At 35.0% G+C, this 22,852-nt stretch overlaps 2 protein-coding genes across 5 annotated transcripts in view; one reads left to right on the forward strand and one right to left on the reverse strand.

Annotated features, from left to right (window-relative positions):
* Window positions 1-219: 219 nt before the first annotated feature.
* On the reverse strand, window positions 220-22,077 carry LOC132558618 (constitutive coactivator of PPAR-gamma-like protein 1). Of its 4 annotated transcripts, none has more exons than XM_060223213.1 (17): window positions 21,247-22,077; window positions 19,892-19,980; window positions 19,652-19,746; window positions 18,721-18,827; window positions 18,475-18,533; window positions 18,083-18,191; window positions 17,634-17,716; window positions 15,140-15,280; window positions 14,226-14,376; window positions 13,126-13,390; window positions 12,637-12,745; window positions 12,121-12,327; window positions 10,493-10,769; window positions 6,540-6,729; window positions 6,069-6,375; window positions 5,422-5,561; window positions 220-5,023 (listed from the first exon to the last, which is right to left on the reverse strand). In XM_060223213.1, exons 1-17 carry the CDS (start codon window positions 21,962-21,964, stop codon window positions 4,804-4,806), a joined length of 3,267 nt encoding a protein of 1,088 aa, XP_060079196.1. In that variant the 5' UTR covers window positions 21,965-22,077; the 3' UTR covers window positions 220-4,803. The 4 variants fall into 4 exon arrangements, with proteins under 4 accessions (XP_060079196.1, XP_060079195.1, XP_060079194.1 ...); XM_060223212.1 differs by having other exon boundaries at window positions 15,140-15,283; XM_060223211.1 differs by having other exon boundaries at window positions 17,604-17,716.
* An 86-nt stretch (window positions 22,078-22,163) lies between these two features.
* Window positions 22,164-22,852, forward strand: part of LOC132558580 (copine-8-like) — a 28,939-nt gene continuing 28,250 nt past the window's right edge. Inside the window, exon 1 of the mRNA XM_060223165.1 lies at window positions 22,164-22,264. Coding sequence (XP_060079148.1) covers window positions 22,188-22,264 — 77 coding nt within the window. The 5' untranslated portion in view covers window positions 22,164-22,187. The remainder of the gene's footprint in view (window positions 22,265-22,852) is intronic.

Genomic DNA, 22,852 nt, shown 5'->3' on the forward strand with positions numbered 1-22,852 from the left:
TGCCAATCAGGTCTTGCATGAATGTTAACTGAAATAGTTATTATTATTCTTTTCCTTTACAACAAACAAAGTTTTGTTTCAATAATAGTTGTCTTCACAATATTTATCATTTGGGCTATCAGTGAGGGGACTGTTAAGGCCCGTGGAACCCTTGTTGGATATTAGATGCCATATTATGAAATTCATGATTCTTGTATAAAAATAAAACAACAAAGGATATCCACAAAAACAACATTTACTTGAAAAAAAAACATGACAGTCCATACCATTGTCAATAATGCCTGGGCTATTCCATTCTCCTCCAACAGCCTCACTGTCTTTCCTCCGCAAATCAGGAAACCACCAGGGGCAGAAGTGGAAACCATCTACTTATCTTTCTGTAGTATACCCAAAATATTCCCCCAAATGTATGGCTTCTACATATATATCATAAACACTGATAACCTGTTTCATTACAATAACCCTATCAGCTTATGAAGTAAGGCTAGACATGTTTGTGGTGAACATGCAGCCGAAGTCTTGTTGATCAACATAGGCAGGGGGTACACTTATAATACATCCATTACAGGGTTATATCTCCAGAGTTGTCTTATCTATCTAACATGCTGAAAAATTAGTCAAAATGTATCCATACATAACAAAAAGGCTATTTAGTGAGCCTTTGGAAAATACAAGAATTACATTATTTATAAACATTGTTTATAAGTACGATAAGATGCAAGCAATTTCTGGACTTATTGTGCTAGAAGCAGAAAACCAATGTCATCCTTTCAAATATTTATACTAATGCACCCATATATATATATATATATATCTATATATAAATTATGAAGGAAACATGTCAACATTCTTTCTAAACTGTATCAATTATTTTTTTGGGGTTATTTTTTTTTTATTCAAATTATCCTTCCTAGAAAACTTCACCAAAGTCAAACAATTCCCATGCAAGTTTTTTAGTACCTAATATAGATGGCCTACGTAGACTGAAAAAATCTTAAATTGATTATAACTCACCAGGTTGAACCACAAAAGCCACTCTCAAGAAATTAAATTTGAAAAAAGAATATTTTCAAATCTGGAGCAATAGGAAACAACCATGGATAATAATTTAATGAAAAATTGAGGAGAATACAAAAAGATAAAAGTAAAAAAGTAAATATTGACTTAAGTGACAGAAAGTTCTGTTTACAACCTATATATCATAGGGATTAAATTGTGCAATGACGTCATAACGTTTCCTTAACATCTCATTGGATTAAAAAACAAAGCAAGCTTTCAAGGCTATTCAGTATTTCAACACACAAACGAAATTGTATTTATATATTTAGTGAAGCAAGTAATTGAGAGCCCCTGGTTTTTTTTTTGTTTTTGGTAACAAAATCAAAGAGAAAGTTTTATCATGACCCTGATTTCAAATATTAAAAACAATAGAAACATTAAATTCTAATTGGAAAATATTCCTTAATATCCACCGAATATATGACGATCCCATTTCTACCAGTTTACTTGTTTTTAGTTACAATGTCCCCCCCAATAAGTTTTGTGCTCCGAATTACCAGCTTCTTACATCAAGATGTATATGCAATACAAGCATTTTTCACAATTACTACTAAATTGATCTAATTCACCACAGTTAATAATAGCATTTTAATACAGTCTGATAATATGTGTATAATTTCATTTAATTCTATTTAATAAGAATAATAAGAAAAAATTAATACATTACAATCAATCATGTGGGACAAACGATTTTCCATTTTCTTTTTGTTTCAAAAAGTGTCCCAATGTAAAGTTTTTTTTTACAAGACTTGTTTCCCAAGTCATTATCTCCATCAGGAGTAGTCATCCATTTTGTCAATTCTGGAATCAAAATAAAAGACCATGTGATCCTCCAGGCTTTGTTGTTTTTTTTTAGTGTATTAAACAGCAAACCAACTTGCTTCACACTGGTCTCAAAGTCCTACTGAAACCTGCTGTTTCGGTTTTCTTTATCATTTTGTCAGAAATAGAACATCTGACTGCTACCTCTTCAAGTGTCTGTATACATATGTATATATCTAGTAATAAACATACATACATATATATATCATAACCATTCAAGTTTTTAACTTCTCTGACAAAACACTTACAATTTACTTAAGAGGTTTTCTTTATTTTGTTTCTCTGTGTCTTCTAGGCTGGTCCTGACCCGATGAGTCGGTCCAATGATTATGATTTTTGTCGAAAGGGTGTCTGAAAATCATTTCTTCAACACCCAGTAGAGAGCTATTGCTTTTTCTCAAGTTGCCCTATCTCAAGACATTCAAATCAATGTTCATGTGAATTATATATTTCTTAAGATGACCTTCACATAACATTCAATTGTATGTTCATGTCAAGGATTTTTTTATAAATTCCTACCTACTACATATTCTCATGCTGGTCTTCTATTCTTGGCAGAAATGGTATCAATATTCTTTAATCGTCAATTCTATAATATGTTTTTTCATTGGTTACATGAAGCACCAATCACATTCACGTGATGAACATCCTACTTCCCCTTATCTCTACATAGATCACTGGAGGTTAAGTTTGTCAGACTAGCTATCTAGGGGGATAGTCTGCCTAACAGCCTACCTGAGGGGAGGGAGGGTTCAATATTTCTCTGAAACATTTTATTTTTCCTTTTAGTTTAAGTGAACAATTTCCTAATACATTCCTTACAGAAATCAGACTCATACTTCAACTGTTAACAGGCAAACCAAGCTAGTCTGAATGTTTTTTATGAGTTCCTGACAACTTAAAATCCACCCCATATCCCAATCCCAGTAAGTTCTGGAGTACATACTGTAGTCACAGCTAGGTGTGGATGTTTATATAGATGTCCACCACAGCTGGTCACCTTTCCAGCCTGTTGACAATGACCAATCACTTTCAACATTTACAATAGTACAAAATATATATCAATCAATGTACACCAAGTATCACAGTTTCAAAGGAAAGGACCTCCACAATAATGGCAAAATCATATTTTTAGCATTTCCTATTCAGAGAAAGTTGGAGATATTTGGACAGTGGACAAAATTTCAGTTGGAATATTTAACAAAGGAAGTCCGCAGTGTAAACAATCAACTAGTGCTTAATATGTATTTCTGGAAAAATAGTAGACATCTTGTACATTTACTCTAAAAGCACTTTAACAATAAAAGCAATGTAAGGTTGCATAAACCATGTTAGATGCACCTACATGCAACATCTGACCTCTAAAGGCCAAGATGTGAAAACTGACCTAATCATCCTTTAATATTTTCAAAGACATTTTTTTGCATTTAAAACTGGAAAATTTAACATCAAGCTGGACAATGGGTACACAATTCACAATACATTGTGACAGAACAGGCAAGTGCACAGGCAAGAGTAAACAGACTGTTATCAGCTCTACCTCGTAAAACAATTTTCCCAAAAAACAAAATCAAATTTTTAAACCATGCAAGTATGCAAGTAGGCGATGATCCCCTCATAATTCTATATTGGCTGGCTTTGGGAGCAACCATGTCCTAACTGGGTCACCACCTGTATGTATCACAATGAGAGAATCGGCATTCTAACATTGAGAGCATTGTTATTCCCTAACTCTTACTAAATACATCCGTTTACACCCCCCAACCCTTCAATTTCTACTTTTCTTTTGTCTATTTACCGAGGTTGACAACATGTTTGTTTAAACTTGCAACAATTAAGCAAGAAATAACGACTAGAAGAGACTGATCAGAGCCATTGAGGCAGAAAACCTCCTTCGTTTGTAGGAGCCCAATTTTAAGTTGACATGATCTTATACTCATCCTTTTACACTCAATATGTTCCACAAGAAACCTCATACTGTCCATGTTGTACAAAAAAAAAAAAAAAAAACAAATATGAAATGTACAAAAATAATACTTTTCTCTGTATAAAATGCATTCAAAAATAATAATCCGCTTCTCCACCATTGTAACCATGTCTTAACATACATTCAGCTGCTTGTTTCCCTGTTGCAGTGTCTTCCTTACATATTCAGACTTTCAATGGTCTGTCTGTTCATCTGCAACTAACTGGCAATCGCTATCAGACAACTTCGACAAACTTATGGACCGGCGTCAAAAGACAGCCAGACAAAATATAAATGCAACGAGGCACTTGCACCACAAAAGTGGTGAAATACCATGAAATTCAACAATAAATCTTGAATTTGGAGGAGCTAAAATCACTTAGATATAGAGTAAATTTGTTTGTTTGTTCTTTGTGGTTTTTGGTTCCTTCAAAATCAAGTTGTTCTCCCTCCTAGAGCCGCTGTCCTGGTGATACACATTTGCAGTGACACGAAGAGATAAAAACCATCCCTTATGACAGTGTGTATAACCGGCAGTTATCAGGCGATCTACTGGTCCATGATGGTAGATGCATCTGATGGGGCTCTTTGAAGGGAGAACGGAGAGGCAGCAAGGTAGGACATCATGGGATGTAGATCCCTATGTTGTCCTATGCTGCATCAGAATATTTGGGGGTAGGTTGGCCAATCTATATAAACAATGTATAAAGAGAAAAATAGTAACAAAAACAATAGAAAAACTGAAAAATATATTAGAGATTGGAGTCAACCTACCCGGCACCATGCTTGCTGGAAGTGGCATTGCTGTGTTGTCTTTTGGAAAGACAATAACAAATGTGTTCTTTATAAAGCTTTTGCTGGATTTAAAAAGTACCATAGCAACACCACCTCCATTTAGAATAAAACAGGAAGAGTCACATGTTATTCTGGGAGGTCAGGTTTATCCTGCAGGTGGTCTAGGCAGTAACATCAGTGACAGACTTGTCTCCATGGATACCGCTGTCTGGACTGTGAATGCCATCTTGAATTATTCCTTTCCCAATAGGTGAAATATTGCCTTCTTCTGCATCAGCAAACATTTCTCTTGATTGTTCTTCAGTGTCCTCCTCCTCCTCCTCTTCTTCCTCCTCCTCTTCTTCATCCTCATCACCATTCACAATTGCATTAGCTTTATCACTGAAAACAAGATGACTCGTCACTTTTAACAAATTCATCTGAATTATAAATTATATGAACCGAACGAGTGAATTCAGAAGAGTGCACAAAGACTGGTCAAGAACCTAACAAAGTGAAAATGTTTGTCGGAAAATTTGTTTTTTCTTTGCTCAATTAAACAGCTGATCCCTATCAACAGATGACCTTAACCTCATGAAGAACTACTAATGGAAACCTAACATCTGACTTTTATTTCGATTTTTTTAAAATTAAATTTTCAATTTACAAGCGGACTGTACCAATACAAGCAGCACAAGCTCCCACTAAAATGTTGGGGACATGAAAACAATTTTCGCCTGTAGTTGTGCAAACTGCGGAGATCAGTAACTAATATGACCCATTATCATTTTATACCTTACCTCATAGCCTCAACTGTGGTTCCTCGACCCTTACTTCCGGAGCCTTTTCCCGACTTCTGTTTTGATGGCCTTGGGCGAACTTGAACTTGTGGGCGCCTTACACCTCTAACAACACCTCGTCCTCTGCTGTAGCCACGATCCTACAGCGAGTTAAGTTCTTTATATAAAACAGTTTCTTACGATTTGATTACATAATGGTCTGCAGTAACTCTTGATGAGGACGAGTCAACCACCAAAATTTATTTTCAGAAACAGTACCAGTTATTTAAAAACAAATGGTCTTTAGTATAGAAATTGGTCAAATTCATGACTTGAACGAGTACACATTTTGTGTGGCATATTTTATTTTGTTTTGCAACTGAATTTAAAATTTATTTTCAGAAACAGTACCAGTTATTTAAAAACAAATGGTCTTTAGTATAGAAATTGGTCAAATTCATGACTTGAACGAGTACACATTTTGTGTGGCATATTTTATTTTGTTTTGCAACTGAATTTAAAATTTATTTTCAGAAACAGTACCAGTTATTTAAAAACAAATGGTCTTTAGTATAGAAATTGGTCAAATTCATGACTTGAACGAGTACACATTTTGTGTGGCATATTTTATTTTGTTTTGCAACTGAATTTTCTGCATATCAACATACCGGCACCCTCATGCCTCGACCAACTCCATAGAATGCTGGGCCCATTCTTCCTCTAAAAGGCCTACTCATTCCTCCTCCTCCCCGGTACATCATACCAGCACCTCGTCCTCCTAGGCTCATTGGTGACCTCATGCCCATACCAAGACGCATCCCCATTCCTCCACGCATGCCCATTCCACCTCGCATTCCCATTCCACCTCTCATGCCCATACCACCACGCATTCCCATTCCACCGCGCATGCCCATTCCACCACGCATGCCCATTCCTCCTCTCATGTTGAAGTCATTGCGCATGCCCATTCCACCACTGAAAAGGACAAAAAAATCTAAGGTGAAAACACGAATTTATGATCTCAAATTGAGACTAAAATTTTTATTTCGTGTTAGGAACTGAAGCACACAAAAGATTTAATCAATATTAACAATGTAGAAGTACTTTAACAATGAATTAAGATGGAAACCAAGACCTACTTGGGATAGCCTCTACGCTGACTGCCAACAGCCATCACTCTAGGACCCATGCCACGTCCTCCCCGATTGTTGTTACCACCGCCACCATTACCACCATTACCGCGACCTCCAGAAAGGTTTGGTCCCCAACTTCCAACTACCACGCCAGCTATTTCTAACTGTCCTCCGCGTGTATCAACAGGGGAACGGCCTGAAACATAACAATTCAAGCACTTCCATCTAAATGATGTATTCACAATTCGAAATTCAAAGGCAAATCATTGCTATGAAACGGGATCATATTGGCTTTTTCTTGATCAAGGAATACCTATAGCTCACCCATTTTAAGAACATCAAAATAATAATTGTGAAGTCCATATCTGAAACCAGAATTTCACATCATTATGTCTCGTCTGTTCTGCTTTGTCAGCACAATAATTTCCTTTTAAAAGCAAATCCTACATACATAAAAAAAATTATGATTTATGCCGACCCCATCCCCATGCCATAAATCAAAGTTTATTTTTTCAAACATGTGTAAACGCTGTAGATAATTTACAAAATGAATAAAATATTCTTAACCGAAAAACATCACACTTCTAAAAGGAGATTGAAACTTGTAAAATGTTTTCACCGTGCTTGCTTCAATATGACTATAAACTAAATCAGAAATGAAAAGAACAATTCTTTAATTAAAAAAAAATTAGAAAAAAAGAAAAAAAATATATATACAAATGCAGTGAAACCCACTTAATATCAAGTTCCATTTGTCATAGGATAATGTGACAATAAGCAAAATGTGACATTATTTGTTTTTCCCATAAAAACAGTGATTTTCCTTTGTCCTTGTTTATGCATTAAAACATCAAAATTGCTATAATCAATTATTTCGAACAATCATATGTCATATTCACATTTTACACATGGTCAGATTTGTAATACCTTGTCATCAGCTGATGTTTTGAAATATAACTTATTGCTGTTACTGTATAAGCTTCATAATGGAGCATCAAAATGTTGATATATATATGTATACTGTGTATCTGCTACTTTGATAATATGTGTTCAGAAGATTGAAACTCAAGCATTGCTGACAAAAATAGCCAACAGGATGTGAACTTTTCATCTTTGAAAACCCCTGTATCATTGGCAGCCAGTAGTAATCCTTAATGGTAAATCAGGAGTTTAGAAACACAGCATAAGGATATCTTGATTTCAGAATATTTTACCATCACCTTAACAGTGCTCGCGATAATTAAAACAATAAATGATTTGAAGAGAGATTAAAACGTCATCACTCTGATATTACGTACAATTGAATTTTCAATCTTCATTCCATACAATACATTATTTTCCCTGAAAAATATGTCGGAGAAAAGTGATTACGATAGAAGTAAAGATACAAGTGGCACCGTAAAGCTTTTCATGGCATGTGTAATAACTTTCAGTATGGACTAATCCAGACTACATTTCGCAGTTGCAGTGGTTGCATTGTGAAAAGTTCCAAGTGACAAAGGGTTTAAAACCCATTTTAACACTTTGAATGCACTATCAAATTGAAAAAGAAATAAACGCACTCAACTTCCTTATACCTAACTGGCCTGTACAGGTAAGTGGGTCAATCTTATTGTTCGATATTGCAAGGCAAGGTGTGAAAAGTTGGCCAGTGACAATGTTTACATATCACTTCAAGGTGTGACACATTGCCCTTAAGGCATAAATCAATAGTTCCTGTCCTTGTTTAACTGTGATTTACCTGTGTTTTTTTGTAATGAATGTCAAAATGAAGTGAACTGAAGTGTTGCCCACATGAAAGTGACATTATCAGATGTTGGATTATATAGAATATATTGGAAAAAAATGGTATTTCAAGAAAACGTGATGTTAACCAGAAAGTGACATTAACAGATGTGACATTAAGTGGGTACCACTATACATAAATATGTTTTAAGTTTGGTTGAAGTTGGAATTATACTTTTCAAGCGACAGATATAATCACAACACTTTACTCCTACAAAAATAACGCCTAAGTCTTGCTTCTGCGACTTCTTGTTGCAGGCATGACAAAAATTAAAACATTTTAAAATCACTTCAATGATTATCATGTCACACCTACATACACAAAAAAAAAAAAAAAAAAACTAAGTCAAATACATATTGCAATTATTAGTTCGGAGTAACACACATCAGAATCCTAGTAAAAGCACTGAAACTTATGTTATATGAATGTCCACTTTCACCAAAATTTCAACTTGTGACCCGACACAGATACTGATGCCAAAATGATTGCCCTTGCCCATGTCTCTCTATTCTTGAATCAGCTAGTTTAAAATGCTGAATTCCAGCATACCTCATATAAATTACTAATGTTCAAATTTCAGATACATTTAACATGCATGACTGAAAAAGGAAAAAAAATGTTTGAAAAGAAAGATGCGTGAAAGAAGAAAATGTAATGTAAAATGATGGAAAGAAAGCACAGCATTATCTTAAAATTAATCAGGTAATTTTTATGTAGATCAATCTGTCATGAAAAATTCTCAACTTTTCGGGAAGAATAGAAAGGTTAATGAAAATGTACATATCCAGTTATTGTTATTTATACAGATGAAGACAACAAACTCCAAAGAAAACACGAAACCATTAATGAATACAACAGTAGAGAACAAACACAGAAGTAAGGCGTGTCATGTTGAGGAAATCATATTTCACAAGAGTGAATGTTACACGACACGCTTGGTTTGCAACAAAACAATTTACCCTTATTTTGGAGCCCTGAAACAATGGTGAAAGAATGAAATGAATGTGAAATATTGATAATACCAAACAATGTCTAATAAATCAAGTTCAGCTAGTCAAGCAACGCCATTAAAAACATCAGTCAGTTGTATATGTATACATAAACTTTGAAATGGAGGATGGGAAGACATTTTAGTGTTGACGACCCAGGAAACAGTGCTCACAAGACAAGACAGTGACAAAGTTTGACAGAAATGAAATTTATCCAAAATGTACAATGAAAAGCAGGAAATGAAGATAATTTTTATCTATGTACTTTACAAAACTATAAACCAAGGGGTCTAAATTCTGACACAGGATTCATGACCTACTTTACAATGGCAACAAAAACGGACATTAAACCGTGCCAAAAATAATGGCACCAGTATTTCGTCAGATTCCTTTCAAGATAACTATCCAAATAAAACAATTCTGGTAATCAAAACTTAATATCAATTTCATGAATTTTAAAAAGGAATTTCATACCAAATTTCCAATCATTTCTTCCAAAGCATGAAGTACTAAATGTGACCATGATTAATGATTCAATGTAACCTGATGTTAACAAAACACTATTGTCAGAAAGGACCCTGCTGTGTGTCTGACCGTTACAGTTAAACGTAATAATTATAGTAGTACACTGACATGGGACCATATGTTAAGTGGTATATTCCAGAACAACTATTGCCAACAAACCATGATAACATGACCCAATGACAAATTTTGCTTTCATAATGTCCAAACAAAATATTTACCCCTCAAGAAAGGTAAAATTTTACCTTGGCCTTTGACCCAATGACCTGGTGATTTGAGACTGCAGACAGTTCATAAAAATCTATTCATATTTACTCAAGTTATTGGGTTCACAATGTCCATGGCAATAAAATTATCATGGGCCATAACTCTGCAAAAATAATGAATCAATCTGTCAAACCCATTCAAGATCTTATTGATAAAAGGCTGTATACCACATTTCATCAAAAATGGGTTCATATTTACTCAAATTATCATGTGCGAGGTAAAAAAAATTGCAAAGGGCAATGACTCTGAAAATTACACTCAAATATGTCCCATTGACAAACTCATCACAGATTTTTTTTATCTAAGGCTGCATACCACGTTTCATCAAAATCTGTAAACAAATGTGCAAACAACCTGTTTACGAAAGGGTCTTAGGAAGTATTGTGATAGCTTACCAAGAATTCCACGGCCTCTGCCTGGTGGTTTTGGGGGTGCCTGAGGTACACCCATGCCAGCAGGAATACCAGGAGCTGGTGGTCGCATACCACGTGGGAATGGTGGTGGGAGTATACCAGGCCCATGCCCTCCAGACTGGTAACCGAACGGCTGGTATGGACCCTGTGGGTACTGGGAGTATAGGGCTGCAGTGGATAGGTGTGGGCGAGGGAATTCTACGTTCAAGTCCTCCATGATGGCCTGGCGCATTCTTTCGACCTGCCTCACCTGGTCGATCTTCAAGAGAAATGACCAAATTACCTTAACCAATCATCATAAAATTCCAGGAGATATTTCCTGAAGTAAGAGTAAATACTTCTGACATATGTCTGGTCATTTGTGATATTTTATGGAGATTTAAAACTTGATCTAGTAATATACTGTGTACCAAATGACCTTCTGATGGAAGTAAGGTAATTCATATATCTTTCTTCAGCCATACCAATATCTAAATGAACCAAATGGACAAGTGACAGCCCAGAAACACTTCACACCATTTTCTTAAAAGAAATTACTTCCAACTCAAGGTCTGGTGTTGAAATTATTACAGGACAATCAATTTGCCATATTTGTAAATTCTACATAAGATTAAACAGACCTGGCTAGATATTGTACATTGGAAACCTCTTAATATCATGTTTCATTTGTCAGAGCAATATGTGTGCACAAGCAGAACATGATATTAACAGCTGACTCATGTTTTTGGACGTCTAAACACAGAAGTTAACTTTCTGATGCATCAAACTGACCTGCTTCATACAGAAATTGTTTGAAGACAAAAATTTGTAATTTGCCATGTTTTTCTCATAAGCACACTGACTTCCTTAACTTTTTGTTTGTTCATTCTATGAAATATCTAGCCTGCTATAATACATTATTGTGAATGATCACATCACATTCATAGTTTACAAATGGGCAAATCGGTACGCAACACTACAGTGTCATCTGCTGACACTTTGCCGAATAGCATCCATTAGTGAAGGGTTTGTAATAGTGTATCATCACACAGTTGATCTAAATACAGTGTACATCATGCAATTTCAATCACATGTGTTCTGAAGATTACTTTCAACGAACATTGCTGACAAAAATAGCCAAAGGAGTGTTCATCTTTGAACACATTTCATTGGCTGTGATATCAGAGGTTATTTTTCCATTGCCAATTAGATGTTTTGAAACACAGTATAGGGAAAACCCAGTTTGAGAATGTTTGATGGTCACCTTACAAGTGCTCATTATAATTAAAGCAATAAATGATTTGAAGAAAGATAAAAATGATATAAATTCAGATATGACCAAATGGTTTTCCAATCGTCATTCCATACAATATATAAGTACCCCGAAGGAATCATTCAGGAAAGATAATTACAATATCAGCAAAGACAGAAGTGGGTCTGTGAAGCTTTCCAGGGCATGTGTGATAATTTTCTATATTCAAGTAATCTATACTTCCTTTTAACAAGTGATATCATCAGATTTTGGATTAGATAGGGAAAAAATTGATGTTTGAAGAAAATGTGATATCAACCGCAAAGTGACATTAACTGATGTGACATTATATGGTTTCCATTGTACTACCCAAACTTACCTGCCCATCACAGATGTCTATCAATGGCAAGTTCTCGTTGGCCTTGAGTAATTTGTAATGGAAAAGTTTGCCATCGAAGAAATGCCAAGGTGCGCATACATTCCAAGGGATAGGTGATCCGCACACGTCGTTGGCAAACACAGCAGTTTCTACACCGGACATAAACAGAGCAGCCAGCTGAACCCCGCGATGAGAAACACTTGGCAACTGTTAACATAACACTCCATTATTCCTTCACATTTTAAGTATTTTAATTTAAATGAATGAACCCTTTCTATCTGTAGGACTCAATTTTATATTGCTACAAGCCAGAGTGGAAAAATGGTAATTCTATAATAAGATTTCTGGTGCAAGATGGATATTGTCTTTGTAAAAGTTCATACACCTTTGTTGTTTGTTTTACGGTGAATAATTGGCATATTTCTGTTAATTCAAATGGGTTGAATCGTTCAACCTGAGAGTTATCTTTCATGAAATGTATGCTTCTTACATTTAAAAAGGCTAAGAAGTAATTACCATTAGGTCCTGCATGGTTTGAACATCGTGCAGGCGAGGGGACACAGCCATAGCAAGAAAAGCATCTAACTCCTGTTTTCTTAGCACCTTGCCATATTGTAGAATGTATCTGCAAGAAAGTTACCATGATACTGGAATGAATCTGATAAAACAGCAATACTTACAACAAAATAATTTAGATAATTCTTAACAGCATTGGAACACAGGTATACTCTTATCACTACAGTATCCTTATAGCCTGTATTACAGTTATTCCTATTGATGAACATGTACCGAGCCATTCCTCTCCAAGAACATAAGCCCACATTTGAGATTTTTACATATATTCCTTCTTGAAAACATGTAACCCAAACCTGTGTTTCTATCATTCCAGCTTGGGAACATGAAATCTACATTTTGAGCTATTCTTTCCTCAGAACAGGAAGTGCATATATGAACCATATCTATTCCAACTTGAAAACACCAAACCAATTTTTGATTTATTTCTACCTGAGTACACAACAGAGCAGGAGAAGCTGTTGTGGAACATATTGGGTGTTGATCATCAGTTTGTTGGCACTGAACATACAGGTAAGGAAGGCCCGGATACGTCTGGACTTGTCATCCACTTTAGTTCCAAGCCACATTCTCTCAATGCTGGGGGTTTTCCAGTCTACAGGGGCAGCAACAACCATATCAAATGATGGTCTGTTGGCACCACGACGTACAATCCATTCTTTCACCGGTACTTCAAAGGCCTTAGGTCCAAGTTCACCTGTAAGATATTAATGTAACTTTGTTTTACAAATTAACATAAATTAAACTGTAAATTCTGTCCAATTAAATCCTAACATCTCCATAGTGGTTTTAAAAGACATTATCTGGAACACTTCCTCTAGCAGAAAAAATAGAATTTCCTTTATGGTATGTGACTGGCTTTGTTCAAAGCTGGATAATGTTTGCAACAGCAACAATGAAGTTGCTGGATTAACTGAATTATCACTTTCGAAATGATGATTTTTTTTTTACCGATAGATATGAATTCAATATGAGGCATTTCTACACATGACGCATTGAATTTGAGGAAATAAGTAAATCACTTGAATTTCGTGAATACTTTAGTTTGCGTGCCATATCTCTTCAGGCATATTCGTGAATACATGATTTCGTGAATAATGATTTAGAAATGACTTCAAATTTGTAAATGATGATCAATTAGAGACAAGGACTCCAATTTCAATAACCCAGTCAAACTGGATACAATCGTGTTACTTCATATAAATAAATGTCACGGATTTGAATTCAATAATAAACCCCAATTGTAATTTAAGTGATTTACAGTATTCAAGTGATGATGCTAATAGAAATTTAGTCTTGATAGATAACATTATATGCACTCTTACATAAAATGACTGCAACAGGATTATATTGAGCAATTCATGTGTATTTTAATGTTATAAGACAAACATTAACATGCCAACACGACAACGAAAACAGTTTTGTCCTTACAGGAGGGAATGAAATTTTCCAAGTTTTTAAGACAACCTAATATTGGTGGGCTGATCGTCAAGATTAGGCTTAAAGTAAAGTAGTTGTAGAAGTGAGTTTACCTTTGTTCTGTTTCTCGTTGTCAATTTTGAGTTTGTTGAGGTTGAATAGGACTGAGTAGACAGTTTGGCGGACTGGTCTGTAAAGCTCTATGGCAGTTGGGAGTTCCCGATCTCGATCATCCTCCAGTGCTACAGGAAACTTAACTTCTCCCTTTCAAAGGAAAATTAATAACTTTTTATGATGTTTTTCAAAAAGAATTTTTTTTTACACTATCCTGATCACAAATTTACTATTAACCATTGTGTACTCTCTAAGGACAACAAGTAATAGTCCAAAAATGGACACATCTTTGATGCATTAAATAAAATGGAACTTCTCCAAACCACTCATGCATTGAACATGGACATATAGTTAAAGTGACTTGGTTTGCACCAGTGAACAAAGTTGACTGGTCCAGACTCTGACCCAAATAAATCCTTAATTCTGTTCATTACATTAACCTTTAAATGCACTTCAAACATTTACAAAGCACATGTCCAAATGAATACAAATGAAACGTTCATCGGTAAAAATATTTCAATAAAAAAAAAATCAGAATTGATATAGGTTTTCAATATGTGACTTCACCCAAATCTACATTGCTCTGCTACGTCAGATACATACACTTACTAATGTTACATACACCTGAAACCAGGCTCTGCCCGATGGTCACTTTGTCTAAAAGTGTTTATAAATGATATATTTGATGAGCTTGTGAGCATCTGCATGTAGGTAATGGATTAGGCCTAAAATGTTACATTTGCAATATTGAGAAACCAGTCAGTCTGAATAAATTAAAGCTGACCTTGTAATCAGATGTTCCTCACTCTAATCAGTGTGAAAGGATTGATAGTAGCTGGATCAAGAAGGTACACCCATAAAAACATTCCTCATTGTCCTGATGATAACAGGAAAGCAATCATTTGATACATACCTGTGACAATAGCTGGTATACCCAGGGAGTCATTAGTCCCTTCTGATGACGCTCACTAGCACATCGCATAATCTCAGGTGAAATCTTGGGGAGTTTTGAATCTGGCTCCTGTCCTTTAGCTGCTGGTTTCATGCTGGACATCTGCTGAAGGAAGAAATACACCTATTTATCATCATGTTACATAAAATCTAATGGATAAATGCCCCAAAACCTGGTGATAAGTTATCTTAATTTAAAAAAAACTAGGGAGAAAATAAAAAAAAAGTGATGCATGCACCATAAAAATTATTATCATTAAAAGCGATCACATGCTGATAACTATATTTTAATTATGTTTCAACACTTGTATCACTGAATTAATGTAAAATATTTTGTAGTCAAACAGCTGTACATCTGATAGGGCACACCAGTGATTGTCGCCAGGCTAATAAATTGTGATTCACAGACATCTTTCTTGGAAGAAATGTACAAAATAACATAACATCCGATACGAATGACCTGTATAATGACTTATATACATCTCTACCTAATTCCTCAAAGTGTGTCAAATTAATGTACAACTATTTTATGACAGATAGGGATGTACATGACATGAAACCAAGCCAAATTCTGTATAAATATATAAAAAGCACTCTTGGCCGTGTCCCTTTTATGTCACATCTAGTCCATGACAAACTCGCTGCATGTCTGGGTTACACTAATTACTTTTCTCCAGATAGGTGAAAACAGTGATTTCAGACATGGATATCTAGAATTTCACTTGGATATTTATTTTGCACTTAGGTTGACCTTAAATAAAATTACTGAAAAATGCTTGCATAACTTTGAGATGGTCATCATGGTTTCAATTAAACCAGACAGAAAATAAACTATGATAATTAATAAATGCTCCCAAAACCTGAGCCACCTTGATTAAACCCAGAGAACAAATGACATGAGAAATAGATGTGGCAACAGTGAATACATTTTCCTGGGGCTCATTTTTTTTAAAATGCTATTTTTAGATATAAAGCTCATTGAATCAACTTTATGGATTCAGAATATCAATACAAACCATGAAATAATCCCCCATGAATATTTACTATTTTACAGCATGTCTTCAGTCAATTAGCAAGATGACATGCTGTCATCTTAGTTCCTGAATAAATAATTAAGTTTACCAAATTTGACTGCAAAGACTTTCAATTGGTCATTCTCTTTTTTATCCAACCCCCTGCTTATTTCAGCAAAATTTCAGTTCTTTCAACCATAAAAGACAGGCAATAGTTGCCTCCACCACCAGTTTGGCAAGCACTTTTCTTTCTTTAGCAGATTTCAATCATATATTTAAACAAATACTTGGCATCGGTTTCACAGTACTGATAAACCCATTACCACTGGAATTAATGGGTTTTAGAAATATGCTTGAATCCTACAGAAAGCATGCATGTCTGTGATTAATGCAACAGAATTTAAAAAGGAAGTTTGGTTTTCCAGTGAACAGACTCTATCCTCCCATGTTTATTTGTAATCATGCAAAGCTAAATCTACTGAGTTGTTTATATTCTAAAAATGTTCATGTTTCTGAAAGAGTTATCATTGCACAATAAGAATCTATTGGCATACTATTACAGTATTACTTGATGGAAAACATTTATGCAAATCAAAGCTCATTCTAAATTTCATTTTCTAAGCTCCAAATAAAATTAGAGAGAACAAAATTTCAAATGATTTGTTATGCATTTACAAATTAATTGCTGAATCTCATAAAACTGAGAAATTCCAAAACAAAACAAAAATACAAAACATTGAAATAGAGAATACTGATAATTTGAAAATGTACCACCACTATTGTCTGCTCCTAGTACCAATAATGGTTAAATATCTGTTCCGTCAATGATAACTCCAGGATTATGTAAGTATAAGAAATTTCATGCAAGGACTCAAGATCATGAAACAAATTTGCACTTCAACTGAATATGAAGTTAATTCAATGAAATGTTTCTTAACAGGGAAAAACCACATTTTTTTTTTTTAAAAGTGCAAGATGTTAGCTGATTTTGAGGTGAAGTCAGGTTTTTGCCAACTATATTGGGAAAGGGACCCTATGCAGCAATGTGAAAAACATCACCAGCAATTTAGTTCTAATTAGGAATACTTCAATCAATATTTTAACAAAGATTTACAATAAAAGTTGAGCTAAAAAAGAAAATTCACGTTCAGTCAGAAGACTGATGTTTTGGAAACAGAACCATGTACATAATTTACTTCTTACATCATTTGTTTACAATTATACCCATCTTTCGAAGTCAACATTAAATCAAGTGACATTTTCAAAACACAATTGGACTAATTGGTAAAATCGAGAAATAAATGCTGATTGAGTATGGGTCCCTTTACACAATAAATTGGCAAAAACCCTGGTATTGGTTGCTAGCACACTGCCAATGTTAAAAATACACAACAGAAGGCAGAGAGTGCCAACCTGTGAGGAGAATTTCATGCCCCAGCTTGCCTCTGGACTGTTCCTGTTAGGACTTGAGCCACTGCTGGATGAGGATGAAGAGGAAGTGGCCGCCAGCATCTCCTGTTTACCATCTACAAAAATTAATTTGGATGATTATTTGCATGGCTCAAATAAAAAATTTAATTAAAATTTCAAATTTCATATCAAAATATTACTTGAATAAACTTTTCTTCAGGAACAATTGTCTCCGATGTCTTTTTTTCAACTACGTCAATTTAGTCATTAATCTGTTTACTTTCAACAGTCAATATTTTATAACATCAATATTTATTTGAAAATCTTGAAACACACAATACATGAAGAGATTTTTATATATAACTGGTGTTCCACATTACAGCACCCATTAGATTTTAGAATATAAGTGGTGTTTTCCAAAGGGCATCTCAAGATATCTATGGTGTATACACATCAGTGGAAAATCACAATGATGAGCCTACCTCCTGTGGGAGGGAAGAAGTTGCCAACAGGGGCATTTTGTGTTGGTGGATCCACAACAATTTGAGGGGCTGGTCCACTCTGGTCTCCAGTGAATCCAGATCCATTGGACTATAACAGGAAAGATATTTAATTTCAATCGACAACTTGCAATAATTTTTATTGTAGTTTTTTTATTCAGTCATGGATATTTATTTGTTTCTCTTCAGTACTCAGTGTACTGAAGAGTACTAAGTGTGCTGCCAGAGAGTGTATATATAATCCCACATATTCAGACAAATCTAGCAAACCTTTCAAACAGATCACTTAAAATGTTTTCGCTGCAAGTGTTAAGTAGAGACAAAACAATTTGAAATTGTATATCATACATTTAGAGCACTCAAAAATATCTTACCTGTTGTCTGTTCTGCATAAAGTGCATGGAGTAGTTTCCCTGTGGACCACCCCCTGGCACTGTGGAAATTTAAAAGCATAAAAGTTAAATCACTTCTATTCCTAACAAATATTTTTTGTAAAACCTATTTTTAATATTCAAGCAAGCTCATTTCTAACCTTGAAAAGATAAAATTTTCACGTATAAGGTAATTGTCATTGAAAAGTTCCATCAAGAAATAATTTAAGATATAGATTGTTGACTTACTCATGTGGGGTCTGTATTTAAGGAAACCATCCTGTGTCCCATTTAGATAATACTGCACACACTGTCTAAATTTGGCAATCAGTTCACGCTTATTTGACTTGTAATTTCTAAAACAAAACAAACACTATTTTAACATGATACATGGTCCTTTCATTTGTTTTCACGTTTTTTAAATTTTCTTTTTTTGTTTTTATTTTTCTTTTTTTTTTTTTTTTTTTTTTGGGGGGGGGGGGGGGGGGCCAGTTATGGGGAGTGGGTGGGTATAGGGGTGGGGGGGCAACAAGCCCAAAGGTCATCAAAAAACCTCTGAAGGCTTTTATTTACATTTTCACTGAATAACAAGAGGTATAGGTTAGCTTACTACCAGACATGGACTCATTGCCAGATAAATACATTACATAGCAGGTTCCACTTCATAATAAAAATGCAATGGTAAATTCCTTTTTCCTCACATATTGCTAATTTTTCTATTCAAAACAATGATTTTATGAATCACTTCAAATTCTCCATGGGATTATTCAAATTTCATCAACAATAAATTAGAATTAGAAAGTGAAAGTAGTTGATCACAAACAGAAAAAAATCAAGAGAAACATTCAATAAAAAAGGGAAGTTCATCAAATATATTCAGGTGTTTTTATGAAGTCAAATTCATTTGCAGAATTGTTCAATCAGTTGGTCAACAAGACTTGGTGACTGTTGGGCTGAGGTGTTCAGGTTGTGTTTCCATCATTAACAATCATAGATAATTATTGACATGTCACTATCTGGGATATACTGAATCACTCATGGAATGAAAAAATATCAGCAACACAATTATACAATTATCACAATGCATCATTTGGTTTGGCAAAAAAGTTGACCCAAGTTGAAATATGCATGATTATTAGATAATCTCCGTTGGGAATGGTGCCACCCCAGCATAACTTACCGGAATATCATTTCCCCTATGCTGTCCAAGTTGTCTACTGTAGGCAAGCTTCTCACAAAATCTACGGCACATCTTATGGCCGACTCTGGATTAAGCTACAATTAGACACGAAGTAATTTGTAAATCTACTTCTGGTCTTAATAGGATGTCAGCAATGAAATATGTTCCAACATAATCACTCGACAACATCTTAATTTTGTTTTTGCAATGGTATATATAGTTGTACAAATGCAGCATTACCTTCAAGGACTTTCCAGTTTCTTGGCTCTGTCTTGCAATTTGTTCTCTGTAGAAGTCATAAAGATCTTCATCTGGGAGTATGTGATTTCCTTAATATCCAGAAAACTCAATTACTTGCTGAAATTTTTCTATTCAAATTTGAAATGAAGTAAAATCTTAACCATTCGAGAAATTTTTTGCTATCTAGAGTCTACTCTGTATAAATTCATGCAAGCAAATATGATCAACACACTACTTTTAATTTAACACACACTTTACACAAACAGATCAGTTAATCATATAAACTTAAGTGTTATGATGGAATCTGACTTGTAGAATAATAAACCTATTTCCCACATATTCTCTATGTTGGACTAGAAATTGACTTGACCTAACATCAAGTTACATGTGTATTTAACACCAGCAGTGTGGAGATTGCGACCTTAACCTTTATCATTCATCATTACTGTTACCATGATGTAATGTTAAAGGCTCATTAGACATCAATTGCTTCGATTATTTATTAACTTTTATAAAATGTTTTATCTTGTTACCATACATTCAAATTACATTTGACAGAAATTTAGTATCACAAAGTTATTGAAGCATATTTGCTTTTAAGTGCAATCACTTTCACTAAATTGGTTGCACAAGTATGGGATCATATTAAGGTCAAGAATGTATAAGGAACATTCAAATTCTTTTCACGCATTTAAGGATTCATTTGATCAGTAACGATTCTAGTCATGACAGGTCAAGGTCGCAGACTTAAAATCTTCCCTTTCTCAACTCACTAACAATGCATTGCCATCAACTTTTAATATACAAATGGTTAAGTGACCTGTGTTTGTGATACTTACTTACATGTGTGATCAGACAATCACATACAACTACGAGTCAAACCTTATCAACAATTGGTTGGAAAAGCTACTATCATTCACTGTTTAGGATCTTCTACATTTAAGTTGAGGGTCATTATTTCAATTGATTCTAAGTATTAACACTGTTAGTACTTAATTACACTTAATTAGTAGACCTTATTTGATTACTGAAAGACCATGCCCATCTTAACACAGGGAGAACAATGTATAGACAATACAAAATTAAATCTCTCCTGATCAATTAAGGGAGTTCCTTTTTCTATTAAATTTGAAAATATGACTCTCAGAACAGATCACAATGATGAGTAACTTTTTTCAGCATGTCATTCTCATTTTACCGAACACTATGCTGCATCTTTAATATACCTCAGATGCGAGTCATGATGAAATGAAGAATGATATAGTAAATTCCTGCAAAGGAATCTCTTTATTCTTTATTTTATTATGGGTCATCATCCTTCATTTACACCTTTTATACCACAAACTATATCTCACCTAGCATTGCTGCAAAGATGCAAAATCGGTTAGGATTCAGGTCAAGGCATTTGGCAATCTCATCCATAATGTATTCTTTGGTTTCTAGGGAACCTTTGTATGTCAACTTCAAATTGTGTGATGAAAAGTATCGCGGTGGGTCAAATATTGTATAGACTGCATTCTGTGCAATGATGCCTTGAAGACCATGTTCTCTGCAGTAGCCAATGACCTCTTGGGCATGATCATCCATGGAACAGGCAACGCCCACTCCTAGCTCCCGGAGGGCCATTCTCAGTGTACCTGTCAAAAACACTGGTGGTGTCCACCATACCTTTGGAGGCGGTTTTCCCTGACGGTCAACATGTCTGAAAACAGATTCAACTTTGTTCTTCTGGCCGACTTGATCGCTGAACCACTCTGTAAGTTTCTGACTCTCCAATGCACCATTGAAAAACACAACCAGTTCCATGTTTGCTGACTGACAGGCCTGCACAAGGCTGTTCAGGAACGCTGTCACTCGGTTCCATTGCCCCCCACAAACCCAGTCCGAGTAGAAGCCGCCGTAGAGGCGATCTAGACAGCTCTCTGCATCTACTACTAAACAGAATCGCCCAGATCCGGCATAACGGCCACGCCTTTTCGGGACAAAACCTTTCGCAATTTTCAGCAAATCCACGGAGACACACGCACTAGAACAGTGCGTTTCTATGTATTCTTGCAGATATTTGATACCCATTTTGATAGTTTTATACCAGAAAGACTTTTTTAGATCATTATATACCAAATGATGAAAGAAATATGTTTTAAGAAGAACACATCTGTGGAAGAAAAGAAGAGATGTGACCTACAGTTCGGCCATGTGCTCCCAAATGCGGCTTGCGGACGTCAGATGTCATGCGTGAGTTGGTAGCCCGTATGTCAGATTTCCCATAGAACATTGCGCAAGAAACAAAACAACTATGGCGGACGCGGCTACATTTCAACCAGGAACTGGAGTAGCTCCTGCTACTTTAGTTGAGTTATCTATATCCTGCCGGTAAGATTATTGTTCATTATCGTTATAACACTTTTTACAGCATATCAGTAATTTTTTACTGTAAGTCACGCAGTAGGTATCTCGAAAACACGATAGTGATAACGGTGTTTACATTTCGTCAGCGACTGACCTAGTCTGACTACCTTTAAGTTTGTTTACTTTTCTATTCTTGTTTCCACTACTGCTTTTAATTACTGATCCTGTTGTGTTTTTACGTATAAATATGGTCCAAGTTATTCCCTTTTGTGCATATACTTTTCATATGCATTGGCCTGATGAGGCAACTGACAAGTTTAGTGGTCAAGCATTTTCATGGATCGCTTCATCAGGATTTCTTAGCTAGGTTTCTGCATACGTGAATACCATGTTAAGGAGGTACAATTTTTATCAGCAGGTTTTATTCTAGTTTAAAAAATACGGTATCTTTTCATTCACACAGTTTAGGATAACTGATTATAGAGAAGTGTAAATATCTTGCAATGATATTGAGAAATACAGCTTGCATCGCCTTCCATTTATTTCGTAATAACAGTACAGATGTATGTAATATGTAACTGTCGAAAACGTTGCAGCCTCATTTATTAATTA

This window comes from Ylistrum balloti, unplaced genomic scaffold (genome assembly GCF_031769215.1).
Source record: "Ylistrum balloti isolate Yb309-2 unplaced genomic scaffold, AGI_CSIRO_Ybal_v1 Utg370800, whole genome shotgun sequence".
Taxonomy (NCBI): Eukaryota; Metazoa; Mollusca; class Bivalvia; order Pectinida; family Pectinidae; genus Ylistrum; species Ylistrum balloti.